A 15,949-nucleotide genomic window follows, 5' to 3' on the forward strand; every position below is an offset into this window, starting at 1 on the left:
AAGGTACAAAACGTGAACCAAAAAGGACCTAGTAGGACATCTAAATTCTTCAAAAGGTCTTCTGCTTTCCGGATTACCCAATGCCCCATCCGAGCTATTATAGTCTTGTATAAAGTGGTGAAATTTACCTTTGTATTCTAATGTTAATGTAGCAGTTTCTCATTAAAACACAGATTAAACTACATTTTTCAAACCTAGATTAACTAGATTAATTTCTTGTCCCTGAAACTACCTGTATACTAAATTTCATTAAAATCGTAGCAGCCGTTTCCGAGATTCAGATATATATACAAGAATTGCTCGTTTAAAGAAGTAAGATAATAATAAAGTCATTCGTACATCACACACAGCAATTTTATTCGTAAAACGATACGAGACACGTGTACCTGATTTTCCGATACATTTAACATAAAGAAGTCCTTGTTACTCGTTATGTTCAATTTTTGAGAAAGTTTTCAATGTGTCCTATTTCTATATACACATACACTGTATGTGTATATAGAAATAAATAAATATAAATCATCCTGCCTAAAATCGTCAGGCCGTATCAGTCGTCACGCCAGAATTAATGAAGTCATCCGCAGGGCATTTGCCGCTCTTAATATACCAGCTGTTCTAGAGCCAAATGGTATTATCTGCCGCGATGGCAAGCGTCCTGATGGAATGACGCTGGTGGCTTGGGCACGGGGAAGGGCGCTGGTGCGGGACGCCACTTGCGTCGACACTCTGACTCCTTCTCATGTCCAAGTTACGTCAGTTGGTGCTGGGGCTGCTGCTTCGACTGCCAAAGACAGCAAGTGTCGCAAATATGATGGTCTCAGTGAGTCATGCATCTTTGTGCCGTTTGGTGTCAAGACACTTGACCCGTGGGGCCCAGAGGCGCGGAGAATGTTCAAAATACTATCTTCGCGCCTCAATAAGGCTACTGGAAACCCAAGCGCTGGCAGCTATTTCGGTCAACGGATCAGCCTTGCGATCCAACGCGGTAATGCTTCCAGTATTCTTGCCAGATTCTTCCACGTAATGATAGTTTTAATTTTATGTAGTCGTAGTTTGTAAATATAGTTGTAAGATTTGTTTTGTTTGAATAATAAATATACACATTGTACAAATATGAGGATATAAATCTATATCTATACAGTTTCTCAAAGAAAAATTTAATGAAATAAATATTATGACTGTTCATTCTTTTAATGGTGATTTTCATTATTATAACACTAGAAATAAGGGATTGTTTTTAAATCATTCTGGTAGGCTTCATAAGATAGATTAATAGCTTTAAGGGTAAATGTATACACTTTTATAATAAAGTCCCAGCCACTGTTCAAGCAGTATCTATAAATAAATTTAAATAGTTTATAATAAAAATGGCTCTGTCGTAAATCCTACTACTCCTGAATATCTAAGTGATCGGACAGCCTGGGACTAGATCATGATTGTTTTATAGCAAAAGCAATGACAGTACAATATTGTATATTTTATTGAAAAGAGCGCAAAAAAGAATGCTGAAAGGGTTTCTTGCGCCGGTTCTTCTGTCTCAGCGCACCATTTGTATCCGAAACGGTAGTAGTAATAGGAATGACATCAAAAAGAATTCTAAAGGAATCAATTTTGAGAAAATAAATGCCTTGTTAAGCCTTTTAATAATAAGTTACTAGAATTATAGTAAGTATATAGATACACAGCTGTGTTAAACGTATCGCCTCACAGGTTATTTATAGATTTCGCCAGCCTATCAAAACTCTTTAAGGAAAAACTGATTCACACGATTGTATGAAACGCGCAGTCATTGATAGATTGACATATGACAGCTGTAATCTTGTAAAAAACGGAGATAACCTATATCCACTACGTTTTAAGCAACTATTTGCTTTCAAACTTAGCTGGATTATACTTCGTCGCCAATAAATACTACAATTTCAAACTTATATTAAATCACTGCACGTTTCATACTAAGCCAATTTTCAAGTTTTTACTCAGGCAGACCCGCCTCTTATCACGTAGAATTTACATCCTTTTTCAGCGATTATGTAGGTATTAATTTAGTATTAGGTAATCGGACCTGCAAACAACTCGTATATATATTTTGTTACTTCGGAATTTTCCAGAATCTGCAACTATAATCACATTAAATATTATGTTTCATCGTCAAGTCTATTCTAAGTTAGATTTTCTAGCAATTCAACAAATGTGTCTTGATCAAAAAGTAGGTTTATCTACACCCGTGCTTTAAATCCTCTATTAAAGATTTTGAAACAGTTAGCTTATTACCAACATTAAAACACCCAATGTCCTAATAACCATTACATCATCCAAACGAGTGTTGTAATGGTGTACTGAATTTCATAACAACACTCCTTGGTTTTTTTTCGATCCCTTCATGCGCAAAGAGTTTCAACAAACAGCCACATTCTTATTGTTCGATGCGTGATATCTGTATGAATTAATTAAAAAAAAAATGTTTACGCGCGTTCCACACTACCAGAACGTGGCGCGCCGTAAAAAAAAGTAGGTTATTTGAAACCCCGCCATTTTTCTTGAAAAAATGAGAGATTCAAGTTTTGACAGCACACCACCGGATATTTTAAACACTGCAAAAGAACATAATATTCTAGTGAATTTTAATAATTGCACTATACAAAATGTAAATTACTACTAAAATAAATAATTCTTTCATTATTACTTAGTTTATTTGTATATTTAATCAGAAATGGATGATATTAGGTTATTACTAGGACGGGCTGTTTTAATGTTAGCAGTAAGCTAACTGTTTTAGAGGATTCATATTCTGGGTGTAGATAAAGTCTTGTATGCAACTGTTGATAATTAGGTATTTAAACACTTATGTGATACTATTATCACACTCGGCTTCGCCTCGTAAACTAAACCCACATTCGTGTTTTAATACCCCTTATTACACAACAGTTGCATAAATAACTATTACATACCTCGGTACTAGAGTCTAGCAAACGAAAGTACTGGAATTATTTACAAAATTTTGACATGACTTCTCTAACCCAACGTCAACTACAATTTGACAAACAATACGCAATAGTTTCTAATTCACTTCGATTTTTGTTTCATTAAATGAAATGAAATTTGAATTTAAATGAAATATTATTTGCAGGAAACATTGTACTTAAGATGTTAACAATATAATGGATAATCCAATATGTTTCGTCAATTGAAATGCAAAATATGTTACAAAATTGTCTAAACACTACAGTTATACTGAAACATGTCGGATTTCACAATGCTATCATTAATATTTATAAAATTTAAATTTAAAGATATTATTAATATGAGACGTAAATAGAGAGAAAGAGAAAAAAGAAGAATAACTTCTTGCATGCGTACATAAATACTAATACACACACGTTTAGATAGGTTAGGAAGTTCCAGAATAAATCTTAACTATATTTATCATATTAAATTATTTATTAAAGTGAAACTTTTATTACATCGTCTCACACTTTTTCGTCTGTGTGTTGCATGTCGCGTGACGGTCGGGCGGCGCCTATAGTTCGCAGCAGCTGACCGTGTAGTGCATAGACTATTACTCATTTGTGCAAGTGCTCCACGCTATTTCCCATTATCATTCAAATTTTCCAAGTATAAGTACCTTCACTGGAATATTATTCCAAAAATTTTTAGTTAAATGTCTATAATGTGAAAAAAAGTTTCACTTTTACCTTGGTTTCATAAACCGACACAATCATTTATTCATTAGTATTAAAGATAAATAAATTACCGACTGTCAAAGAGAACAGATCAGACTTGTCGAGGAGCAGAGCCACGTGGGTCCAGCCGAACCGCTCGAAGACGCTCGTGAAGACCCGAGGAACACGACACTGGCAGTAAGACATTCTGGTCAGCGTGGGGTACTTCCCCTTGTCGTTGAACAGAGTCTGGGGCTGATGACAAGTAAGAAGGATTTTTTAATGATTTTTTTTATGACAATAAGGGACGAGACGAGCAGGACGTTCAGCTGATGGTAATTGATACGCCCTGCCCAATACAATTCAGTGCCGTTCAGGATTCTTGAAAAACCCAAAAATTCTGAGCAGCACTACAACTGCGCTCGTCACCCTGATACGTGAGATGTTAAATCTCAATTTGCCCAGTAATTTCACTAGCTACGGCACCCTTCAGATCGAAACACAGTAATGCTCACACATTACTGCTTCACGGCAGAAATAGGCGCCGTTGTGGTACCCATAATCTAGCCGGCATCCTGTGCAAATGAGACCTCCTTTGCATAAGCAGATGGCTAACACTACCAGGAAAGCATAGACAGGAGATGCTAAATTAACGGTGTTTGCATACTTGCGTACATAGATAGAAGATGAACAATAGATACGTCACTAAAATAACAAAAGAGACACATAAATTAGATTGATATTGAGAGTAAGCAAGATACACTACAATTGATTTTTTGTTTGGACCCAGTTTATCGGCTCCCAACAAACAATGGCTGCCGTGGTGTAAGACTATTTAATTTAAATTCTGATTGAATAAATCCTGATTGTTAATACGTAATTGAGTGATTTGGTGTGAATTCTGTTATTATTAAAATATGAGAGGTTTTGTCTATTACGTTGAACAAATCGTAAATAACGAAAACATGAAAACATAATACACGTCACAGACTATTGCTATCTCATTTACATACGCTGACAGCGAATCTAGTGTTCATCCTCTATCTTCACTTGCGTATTAATTTTGCTGATCGCTAAAAAGCCGTGCCAAAGGCATATCTTACCACTAATTACCTATACTTGGCAATTTTCGGTTTACTTCGCACCTTTGTTATGTAGTTATCACGTAACCCGTTATGACTGTATTAAGCCCATAAGGAAGAGGTGTCGGAACATTGGTTAGATTTAAAAAAAAATGCATAGTTACAGTGTAATGCTGCTATACACTTATTATACCTTCGACATTAACTTTGTAATGTCTGGCATTTTTGGAAATTCTAACTTACGCATATAATTAAATTTACACGTCGAGACACTTAGCCTTTAGTTCCCAGAGGCACGTAGATAGTAACAAGGTACTTTATACTCAACTTAATAAAATTTAGGCTTGAGGTCAACATATCGGCCTAGATATTCATATCCATCCAGATAGAAAATGCGAAAATTCTGCCAGTATTCTTATTAATTTATTTATATGGATCTCCAACAGTTGTACATATTAACATCTTACATCTACCACATACCTTATAACTAAACATTTGTATGTACTACTAATTATAGGAGAACACATCATTCCATAAAATAACAGTGACTCGAATTTGCATTTAAGGTGACTAAAAACTACTTAAGTATCTTAAAAATAAGTTATATAATTAGTTGGAAGAATATGGTTATCTGAACAATAACAAATGTTGAATATAATAGAAAGTTAAACACTAATTAATTGACCAGAGCTTCGCTACATTTTTTCAGAAAAAGTGGGAGCCTATCACAACCAGTGTTGCTATGTTTTTCACACATTCGTTGTATACGCGTGACAATTACGGGCTGTAGGAGCGTCCTGTCCAAGTTTCGTTCGAGCATTATTAGTTTTAAATTAATTCTTGGTAAACTTCAAGTTCTTAATACGATTATCTTTGGATGAGTATTATAAATTGTTGACAGTTATTAAATAAATTATTTTAAGGTTCAAATAAGATTTGTTCTTAAAACTTGGTAAGGCTATGTGGGTCAGAGTAAACAGAAACAATTATTACGTACCCTTGTTCCCTTCCTCAGATTCCTCAGTCTGTGCATTCGACTCACAACGCTAGCTGGTGCAGCTAACTCTCCTTCTGACGGAGGCTAGGAAAGAAACATAAACATAAATAAGGTGACAATAGAGAAAGATTTTTATTGAAGTGAAAACTTCTTTAGCGGCGCTGAGCACTTTTCTTGGGATGGATTTTTTTTTATGGAATAGGAGGACAAACGAGCGTACGGGTCACCTGTTATTAAGTGATCACCGCCGCCCACAATCTCTTGCAACACCAGAGGAAACACAGGAGCGTTGCCGGCCTTTAAGGAAGGTGTACGCGCTTTTTTTGAAGGTCGTATCGTCCCGGAAACATCGCACAAGGAAGCTCATTCCACAGCTTTGTAGTACGTGGAAGAAAGCTCCTTGAAAACCGCACTGTGGAGGACCGCCACACATCCAGGATATAAAATGTTAAACTGTAAGGTCCATATTGTTATTAGTTATAAGATTTCTGTATTTTTCTTAATTATTATTATTATTAAACTCGCGTCAGGGCTCGCGACCTGATCGAAAATTCGTATGACAGTCGTTGAAAATTATGGATGCAAGTTGATTTTTCTGTGAGATAAACTTGTTAATGTAAAATAGTTAAAATAAAATAAAATCACATTTATTGTTTTCAAAGAAAAAAAAAAGAAAAACATGCATGCTACTCATATAGTTATGTTTTAAAATCTATCATACTATTTATTCTAAGTATATCTAACATATTTATCTGTTACATATTCAGAATATATCACACTATAGTCATGAGTATCTATCCCTACTCTTTGTTCTTTTCTTTGTTTTTCTCCTTTTTTCTATAGTCTTGTTTGTTTGTGTGTGTGTGTGGTGTGTATAATATGGAGATTCAAAAAAAGTGTTTTAGTTTTAAATCTTTTAAGCAAGAGTAGTGAGTTCTGAAGTGTTAATTTTTTTATGTGATATAAATTGTCATTTTAGTGTACGATAGCGCAATAAATGAATATTGTATCTAACCACATAAATACTAGTACTTTTATTCTGATAAATAAAGGAAGTGGTGCGAAATTATTCGCTAAACATCCCAAAATATTCAAAAATGCACAGCGTTAATGTTCAACTTTTCATTTCTGCTTCCACTCCCAGAGTGCAACCCGTTATTTTTTTTAATTTAAATATTTATTTTATTTATTTATTTAAAGCAAACTTTACAGCATTTCTATTCTACAGATTAATACTATAAACTATATACATGTATTGCCTTTAACAAAGTTTGGCAGATTAAATTATAATGAAATACTAACGTTAGCAAATATATGGTAAGTAATTATGTAAAATAAAGAAGAAGAAGTCCTGAATAATGTGTGCTTGTGATACATGATTATTAAATAGATATGTGTATAGTGTGTATGACTATGTGAGAGTGTTATGAGTTGTGAGTAGTGTGTAGTGTTCAGTCTAATGGGCATCGTTCTCAGCTTGGGATATGTGCTCGATCACTGAGTTAATAAATTTATTACGGCTGATGAAAAAATGTCAATATCTTTAAATTTTTTTTCGTATAAATTTACTATCCTGTCCTATAATAATAATAATAATATTGACACACTTTTTTACTCAAATTATCTTGCCCCAAGTTAAGCATATATAGCCTGTGATATGGGTTGCAAGACAACGATATATTTAATACATTATACTTACTTAAACATACATAAATACATATTATAAACATATATAAATACATTTAAACATCCATGACTCGGAAACAAACATCCATATTCGTCATATAAATGCTTGCACCTACCGGGATTCGAACCCAGGACCTCTACCTTAGTAGGTAGGACTATAGTCTTATTCAATCGTCATTATTTCATCGTCATTTAGAAGTTCCGGATAGAAAAGGAAATCGACGTTCTCTTGGTACACTTTGGCAGAAAACCACCGGACGTTGCGTCAAAATGTGAAATTTATTTATTTTATTTACAAAAGCAAACTTTACAGCATTTCTATTCTACAAATTAATATTAAAAACTTTTTGACTGTTGTTTGACAGATTAAATAATAATGAAATAATAACGCTGGTAAATAAATGGTAATTTTATACAAAATAAGAAGAAGTCCTGAATAATGTGTGCTTGTGATACATGATTATTAAATAGATATGCGTATCGTGTGTATGAAGAAATTCATCCTCATTTCGTTGATGGCCTAGTATCACAAGAAATGTTCAGCCTCCCACAGACACATTATATACCGAACCGATACCGAAGACTTTGGGACCTTCAAGTGTAGAGTTAGTTAATAAATCATTGTATTTGATGAAATCACTAATTGTGACAGTAATCACGACCATCATGTTCACGAAGCATCCTTACTCAAACAATGAGTTCAAGCAGTAATGTGTAAGCATTACTGTGTTTCGGTCTGAAGGGCGCCGTAAATAGTGAAATTACTGGGCAAATGAGACTTAACATCTTATGTCTCAAGGTGACGAGCGCAATTGTAGTGACGAGCGCAATTGTAGTGCCTCTCAGAATTTTTGAGTTTTTCAAGAATCGTGAGTGGCACTGTATTGTAATGGGCAGGGCGTATCAAATACCATCAGCTGAACGTCCTGCTCGTCTCGTCCCTTATTATCATAAAAAAAATGGGCGTTGAGTTTCTTATATGTTCTTCTCACGAGCTCAACTTTTACGAACATTTGGTAAATTCAGTAAATTTAGGGAAATATTTATAGTGACAATTCAAAACCGCGTAGTTTAAGCCTCATTTAATTAAGTTTATTTGACTTTAACTGAGAGCATATACTTCCAGCTCAAAGGCCGGCAACGCATCTTGACCTGTCGTATTGCCATAGTGTCCATGGGCAATTAGCTTATCATCAGATGAGTGACGTACCCGAACGATCGTTCTAATATACAAAAGTCTTCGCTCCTTTTTCACAAAAATTAATAATCATCCCGTAAAATCACACTTCGCGAAACATTTAATTGATACCGGTCACTCACTCGGAAACAATAATAATTTTAATATTTTACATACATGTGAAAAAGGATTTCGCTTAAATGTGTTAGAGCAATTAGAAATAATAAAACACAAAAATAACATGTTTACATTGTTGAATGAACAAACAAATTTAGTCCCATCACCTTTGTTACGTATCTCTTCCAGGGTTATACGTCACAACAGCCGACCAATCACAGCGCGTCATTTCATGGGACGAGGGTATAAAACAGCGGCTTCCGGCTCATTTGATTCAGTCTTGTGCCAGATTTTGGCGTGACAACACGTCCTGAGGATGCCTCGTGTATCTTCTGACCTATGGTATTGATCATGAGCAGTCCATGGGCAGCAGAGTAGCTCATCTTATATAAAAAATACGTGTGGGTCTTGGGACGCCCGACAGAAGAGAAAACTTAACACAATCTAAGTTGAACTATTTAATATTGAAATTGTTTAACTTGAGAAAAGCTTAGGTTATTACTTAAATTTTATGTATATTAATATGGTAATGTAAGGAAAGGTTATTTATTAATAAAATCTCTTATCGACTATACTAGAAGTGAGGTAACTGGTAAACTAAGTCTGTGTACAAAAACAAAACAAAATTAATCCAAACAAAAACGATAAAAAGAATCTTTTGGAATTCGGCGCCATATTTAAACATGAGGAATTAGCGCCTTATTGGGTCACATGAGAATTTCTTTTGCTTTAAATAAATATAAATAGCGCCTGCTAATTTAGAATTATTTGTATAATGTTTGCTTTTAATTATAATTATTGAATCGAAAGTCAAAACTCTGTAATAACCTAGAAAATTTTGAAAGCTTTCTATGAGTTCAAAATTTTTAAAATCGGTCCGGAAATGGCCGAGAAACAATTTTAACACAGAAATCAATTGGAGTCACCCGGTGACACCGCTCAGTTTTTTTTTTATGGAATAGGAGGACAAACGAGCGTACCTGTTGTTAAGTGATTACCGCCGCCCACAATCTCTTGCAACACCAGAGGAATCACAGGAGCGTTGCCGGCCTTTAAGAAAGGTGTACGCGCTTTTTTTGAAGGTATGCGCGGTTCTGTGCCCTCCCCAGAATACGAAGGGCAGCCCGAGCTTTTTTAGTACCGCTGTCATATTCGGTTGGAATGGCCACCGGTCCTCGACACTAACCTATGCGAAACATAGCGGCACTAGGCCGCTACTTCACGCCGGTATTCTGTGCGAGTGTGGTACGGTTTTGCTTCGCTTCGCTCAAAAATATATTTTATTTTTATTTAAAATTCTCGAATATGTAAATACCAGTTTCACAATACGTAACATAATATAATACGTAACGTAACGTAACGTAACAACAAAGAAGTAGGTAAGTAAGTACATAATAACTACTCTCGCTTATAAATAAAGTCACATCAAATTTAAATATCTGGAGATTTAAGCTGTCAAACCACGTAGCCAAACAAGGTAATTGAATAAGTCTGGAAAATATTTCGATGTAGAATTTGGTCTACAGTATTAGATTCATAATAAAAATGAGATTATGTCTGACCTAGATAAGAGAATCTTTTTACGCTAAAGTTTTACTAACAAAGTAAGCCTCGTTTGTTAGAGTCCTATAGAAAGACATAATATTTGTATGTACACAATTTGTTATGTTTTTAAAGTGATAACCCTCACTTCTAAGATGAATACCTACGGGAATAAATTTGAAAAAAAAAAAAAAAAACGATTTATAAACGATGTGGGACTCGAACTAACGAACTTTCACGTTCCGTGCGAGTGCTCTTCCAACTTAGCTAACCGTTCGAGTAACAAATTGTTTAGATTTGCAAGAGCGACATCTCAAGTCAATTTCCTAATATGCAAATACTGGGGTTGAGCAGGTTATCAACTGTAAAGTAAATCCTGTAGTTGAAGCCACAACCTGAGAGTTGAACAAAAGCATACAAGATTTTATGACGATACGTCGCTCGAACGGTTAGCTCAGTTGGCAGAGCACTCACACGGAACACGAGAGGTCGTGGTTTCCAGCCCCGCATCTTTCATAAAATTTTGTTTTCAAATTTTATTTGTGTATGTACACAATCTTCCGAATACTTAGATAATTCTTAAGTTTCTTGATTCTCGTTTTATAGTGACACACATTATATTTATGCTATTTTGATTGTTTTCAAATTATATTCCTTCACTATATACGCAGTTTTTGTTTCAGTCTTTCTGAGGGACGTCTTAAATGGCCTCTTGGAACGCATTCGCCGCTTCTTAAATACCTCTTTTTAATTTTTGAATGCGACTATATGGTGGTTGCCAGAGGATCTATATTTGAGGCCTTCAACTTATTCGTTGAAAGAAAAAAGGCAAGAATGTTCTTAATTATTGTTTTTTTTTTTCATTTTACGGCACCACTCAACCAACAATCTTCATCAAGTGCACATTTTCCGAACCAAATTCCAATTAAAGATTACGGAAGTTTCTTGTTTTGTTTCAGCGAAAATCATAAAAAACGATAGCACGAAAGCATTTTCACGAGCTAAATTCATTGCACTGCCGGCAAATAATTTTCAAAACAATGCCACTATATGAAAAAAGACAATCACTCAAACTAAAATGTAACCTACTCTCGGATTGTTCCGTTTTCAAATACCGTAGTTGTTTTTTTAACAATTGTATTGCACATGGCCAGTCCAGAAACTTTCAGTTTGGCCCTCGCAGCATCTAAACTAGTTGAGTATACTCTAATAGTTACAGTGGGAGAGTTCCTTGCACAGGAAGCCAGCTAGGAGGGTACTTCAGGGGCGTCTTTGTCTCACGTAAATAAATAATGTGCTAGCATTATTTTGTCCGGACTTGATGGGCGCCGTTGTTACTGAAGTTACTGGGCTAATGAGTCTAGACATTCAGATGAAAAGCGCTCAACGCGCGTTTTAATAACGCGCGCTTACAACTACATACATTTTATTCAGGCCGTACACATGCTAACGCGCGTTTTCATAAAGCACGCGCTGAACGCTGGGCTAGCGCTCGATTGTTGTCAGCGCGCGTCAACGCGCGCTTTGAGATCATTGGTTTTCTATGTTTTCGTTCAGTTGAGCGCGCGCTTTTGACGCGGATAGACATATTTTAGGGTTCATCTAGTTCGTCCGGAAATCATCCGAAATGGAAACCGAAGCTTTTAATACGCAATTATTAATTGATGAAATAGAGAAACGCCCTGCGATTTGGCACATGACAAGTAGCGATTATTCAGATAAGAATTTAAGAAGACGGGCTTGGAATGAACTCGTTCTTATATTCTGTAAAGGAAATGACTATGAAGAAAAGAAGAAATTGTTTCTACGTCCATTTCCGACAAATGTAGAACTCAAACTGAAACAGGGCGGCACGCATTTAACGCCTGACAAACGCGTAGTATGTGAACACGATACAAAAATTCAACGCGCGTTAAGCGCTTGTCATCTGAACGTGGCCTAAGGCATTTTAACGCATCCTCTTTAAAAACAAAAAAATAACGAGTTGCACTCTGGGAGTGCCGGCAGAAGTGAAAACTTGAACATTAACGTTACACATTTTTGAATATTTTGGAATGGTTAGGGAATAATTTCGCACGAATTGCTTTATTTATCAGTATAAGTGGTTAAATATAATATTCATTAATTGCGCTATCGTACACAAATACAATCACAATATAAATATCGTACACAATTTATATTACATAAAAAAATTAAAACTTCAGAACTCTTACAATTATTTTACATATATATCACCTTAGAGAGAGTCTTCGCTAATTGCAAAGCTCAAAAACCAATTAAATTAAAATGTAAAAATATTTCACAGCTGAGATTCGATCCCTCGACCTCGCGGTGTTTCAGCTTCGCAATCACAATGATTCAACCACTGTTCCAATGGCCATATGATCTTCAAGTTGAAATGGTCGAACTATAATTAGTTAGAAGTATAAATCTTTCATCCATAATTTCAACGACGTCTTACGAATTATCAATCAGGCCACGTGTCCTACCGCGAGTTTCTCATTTTATACCCACCCCAAGAAAAAATGCTTAACGCCGCTAAAGAATTTTCAATTCAAAAATTTACTGATAGGTATCTTGTACATTGTAACTAGTTTTCTATCGAATTAGAAAATACAAATTTGAAGAAACAAAATCAGTATTACCCTCCAAATGTCTGCTTTTTTGCACAAATGGTGCCTGAACTTTGGCCGTTCATAACCTACAATAAAGCTTCTATATAATAAAAAATTGTTTCACAATTTCCTAAGGACTACTCAAAAACACGTATTTCTTGAAAGAAGTTTTATGGAATTACTTCAGACGATTTTTCGTTCAATACTATCGCTTTCTCTTGCTTGTCGTCAACAGGCGGTATGCGTTGGATGAAACAACACGCTTTCGACAAAGTTTGCGTTTACGATAGACGAACCGTGAAGGGCCTTCTCAACATCATAATATGTTTAAAATTTCAAAGAATTTTGGAGGGACCAGTGGGAGGCTCCTTTGCACAGGATGCCGGCTAGATTATAGGTACCACAACTCTTCTGTCGTGAAGAATAATGTGTAAACATTATTGTCTTTCGGTCTGAAGGGCGCCGTAGCAAGTGAAATTACTGGGCAAATGAGACTTAACATTTTATGTCTCAAGATGACGAGCGCAATTGTAGTGCCGCTTAGAATTTTTGGGTTCTTCAAGAATCCTGAGCGGCACTGCATTGTAATGGGTAAGGCGTATCAATTACCATCAGCTGAACGTCCTGCTCATCTCGTCCCTTATTTTCATTAAAAAAAATGTCTCTTCTTGTCTCGTCTGCTTTTCTCATAACAAAGAGTACTTTATCCAGTGATCAAGTTTTATCTTCAATCACATAAATTAGTTCATCAAGGTAATTGAGTAGAGAGTTCAGTTAGTAAAGAACACTTAAGTTGTCTTTAACAAGATTGTCATTGGGGTGCTAATCAACTCCTGATGCTGAAGGTCAAAGTTAAATTGCAGACGCGTGTAGATTAGTTTCTGTACTACTATTAAGAAAACTGAAGCGTTTTTAGAAGTGAAACTTCGTTATCGACGTCACGATTTTCGGTTACCCGCCATGTTGTTATTTTATCCAAGTTCAGCATAGTGACGTAAAGAATAATATATTAGTTTGAAAGTGATAAAATAAAACGATTTATTCGAATTCAAGTGAATTTATAGTAAAAGTGAGAGTGATTATATATTTTGTTCGATAAATCCAACACGTGCGTGATTTTAATATATTTTGTTTGCATGTCTAGTAATAAAAAAAACTACGCTTAAAAAAACCGAGTTCAAAAACTGAATAGTATAAAATAACGTAATAAATATTTAGTTTAATACACCTCTTATGCAAACAATCTCATACCTTTAATATTATTAAAATACTACCTATTGATAGGGTTTAAGTCGGTGCCTGACCGCTTGGGTTGTATGTTCTAGAGTCTAGACGAACCTATCCGGCTCAAAGGTATCTGCTATGACATTCAGCCTGGCACTGACTTGGGACCAAATGGCAAACATTCTGCATGGAACTAGAGATGAATCATGTAAATCGGATCATAAATCTCAGCGTAATCGGTGTACATACATAAAAAAACCGATCAAATTGAGAACCTCCTCCTTTTTGAAGTCGATTAAAAATAGATTTAAATTAATACAGATTTTTTTCTTTCTTAAGCTTTATCTTTTTTTTTTATGGAATAGCAGGACAAACGAGCGTACGGGTCAACTGGTGTTAAGTGATCACCGCCGCCCACATTCTCTTGCAACACCAGAGGAATCACAAGAGCGTTGCCGGCCTTTAAGGAAGGTGTACGCACTTTTTTTGAAGGTACCCATGTCGTATCGTCATTCCACAGCTTTGTAGTACGTGGAAGAAAGCTCCTTGAAAACCGCACTGTGGAGGACCGCAACACATCCAGGTGGTGGGGATGGTAACCTAACTTGTGGCGTGTCGTGCGAAGGTGGAATTCGGCGGCAGGAATCAGGTTAAACAGCTCTTCGGAACACTCCCCGTGATAAATGCGGTAGAAGACACACAATGAAGCGACGTCTCTACGCAACGCCAAGTGATCCAGCCGTTCACAGAGCACTGGGTCCCCGACAATTCGAGCTACTATCTACTCAATTTAGTAGAAAAATAATATGTCAGAAAGAAGTTTCACTTCTTACCTGTGTATACTGGTACACACACATATTTAATTTTGTTTGTTTGTTTGTCCGTACAATCTACTTGAAATTTGAATATTTCTTACATGATAGTTAGATTCATTAATTATCAAGACTTTCGTAAAATATTATCAATCAAGTAATTTTAACGGCGAAACAATCTAGTCAATTTCTGATGCATCGGAGATCCATCGACATATTATAAATAACTTGGAACACTATTCCATGCTAAAAGTTACACTTGAAACCATTCCTAATTGTTTTAAACTACATAATATTCTCAAAAGTATGGTTCATTACACATTACCTTCTTAAATTGACCAAAAGCAATAAAATCTTACGAGCATAGAGGCCATTCTTTTGAGACGTGTTATATAAGATAACGTGTCATTGAATTCGCCGTATTATACGATATAATCTCTTATATATTAAATTCTCGTGTCACAATGTTAGTAACTTTACTCCTCCGAAACGGCTTTACTGATTTTTACCAAATTTTATATGCATATTCAGTAGGTCTGAGAATCGGCTACTATCTATTTTTCATCTCCCTAAATGTTTTTTTTTTTGACGTAATTTTTTGTTTTTATTAAAAAATACATGCAACCCTAAATTTTCAACCTTTTACAATCAACCCCTATTTTTTTATCGCGATTTTTATATTATTCTGTTCCATCCACAAATCCGCTATAGGGTTGCAAGATGGCAATGGATCAATACTTCCAATAATTGTAGTACGATAAATTTGGTAGATCTGAGAATCGGTTGCATCTACTTTTTACACCCCAAGAATTTTTTATTACTTTATATAGCAATACAACGTTTGCTGGGTCAGCTAGTATAAGATATATAAATAGTTGTTTTAACTAAATATACATATTACGTACTTCAGCTGTGGTACGGCTACTTACACTAATAATAAATAGGGCCATACGATCATTTGTGCCCTCATTTCTCGTGCCGTTTTTAAGGCCGTTGCGTTTACAGCTTATACATATTTGATAGAGGGGTGAGTGGGAT

The 15,949-nt window shown here is 35.4% G+C and overlaps 1 protein-coding gene across 1 annotated transcript in view; it reads right to left on the reverse strand.

Annotated features, from left to right (window-relative positions):
* The window catches only part of LOC126977918 (atrial natriuretic peptide receptor 1-like), a 66,698-nt gene that overhangs the window by 21,524 nt on the left and 29,225 nt on the right, over nt 1–15,949 (reverse strand). The window contains exons 3-4 of the mRNA XM_050826606.1: nt 5,739–5,822; nt 3,752–3,914 (exon numbers count right to left, since the gene is read on the reverse strand). Of these exons, the coding sequence (XP_050682563.1) occupies nt 3,752–3,914; nt 5,739–5,822 (247 nt within the window). The remainder of the gene's footprint in view (nt 1–3,751; nt 3,915–5,738; nt 5,823–15,949) is intronic.

The sequence above is a fragment of the Leptidea sinapis genome, chromosome 46 (assembly GCF_905404315.1).
Source record: "Leptidea sinapis chromosome 46, ilLepSina1.1, whole genome shotgun sequence".
In the NCBI taxonomy this organism is placed as follows: domain Eukaryota; kingdom Metazoa; phylum Arthropoda; class Insecta; order Lepidoptera; family Pieridae; genus Leptidea; species Leptidea sinapis.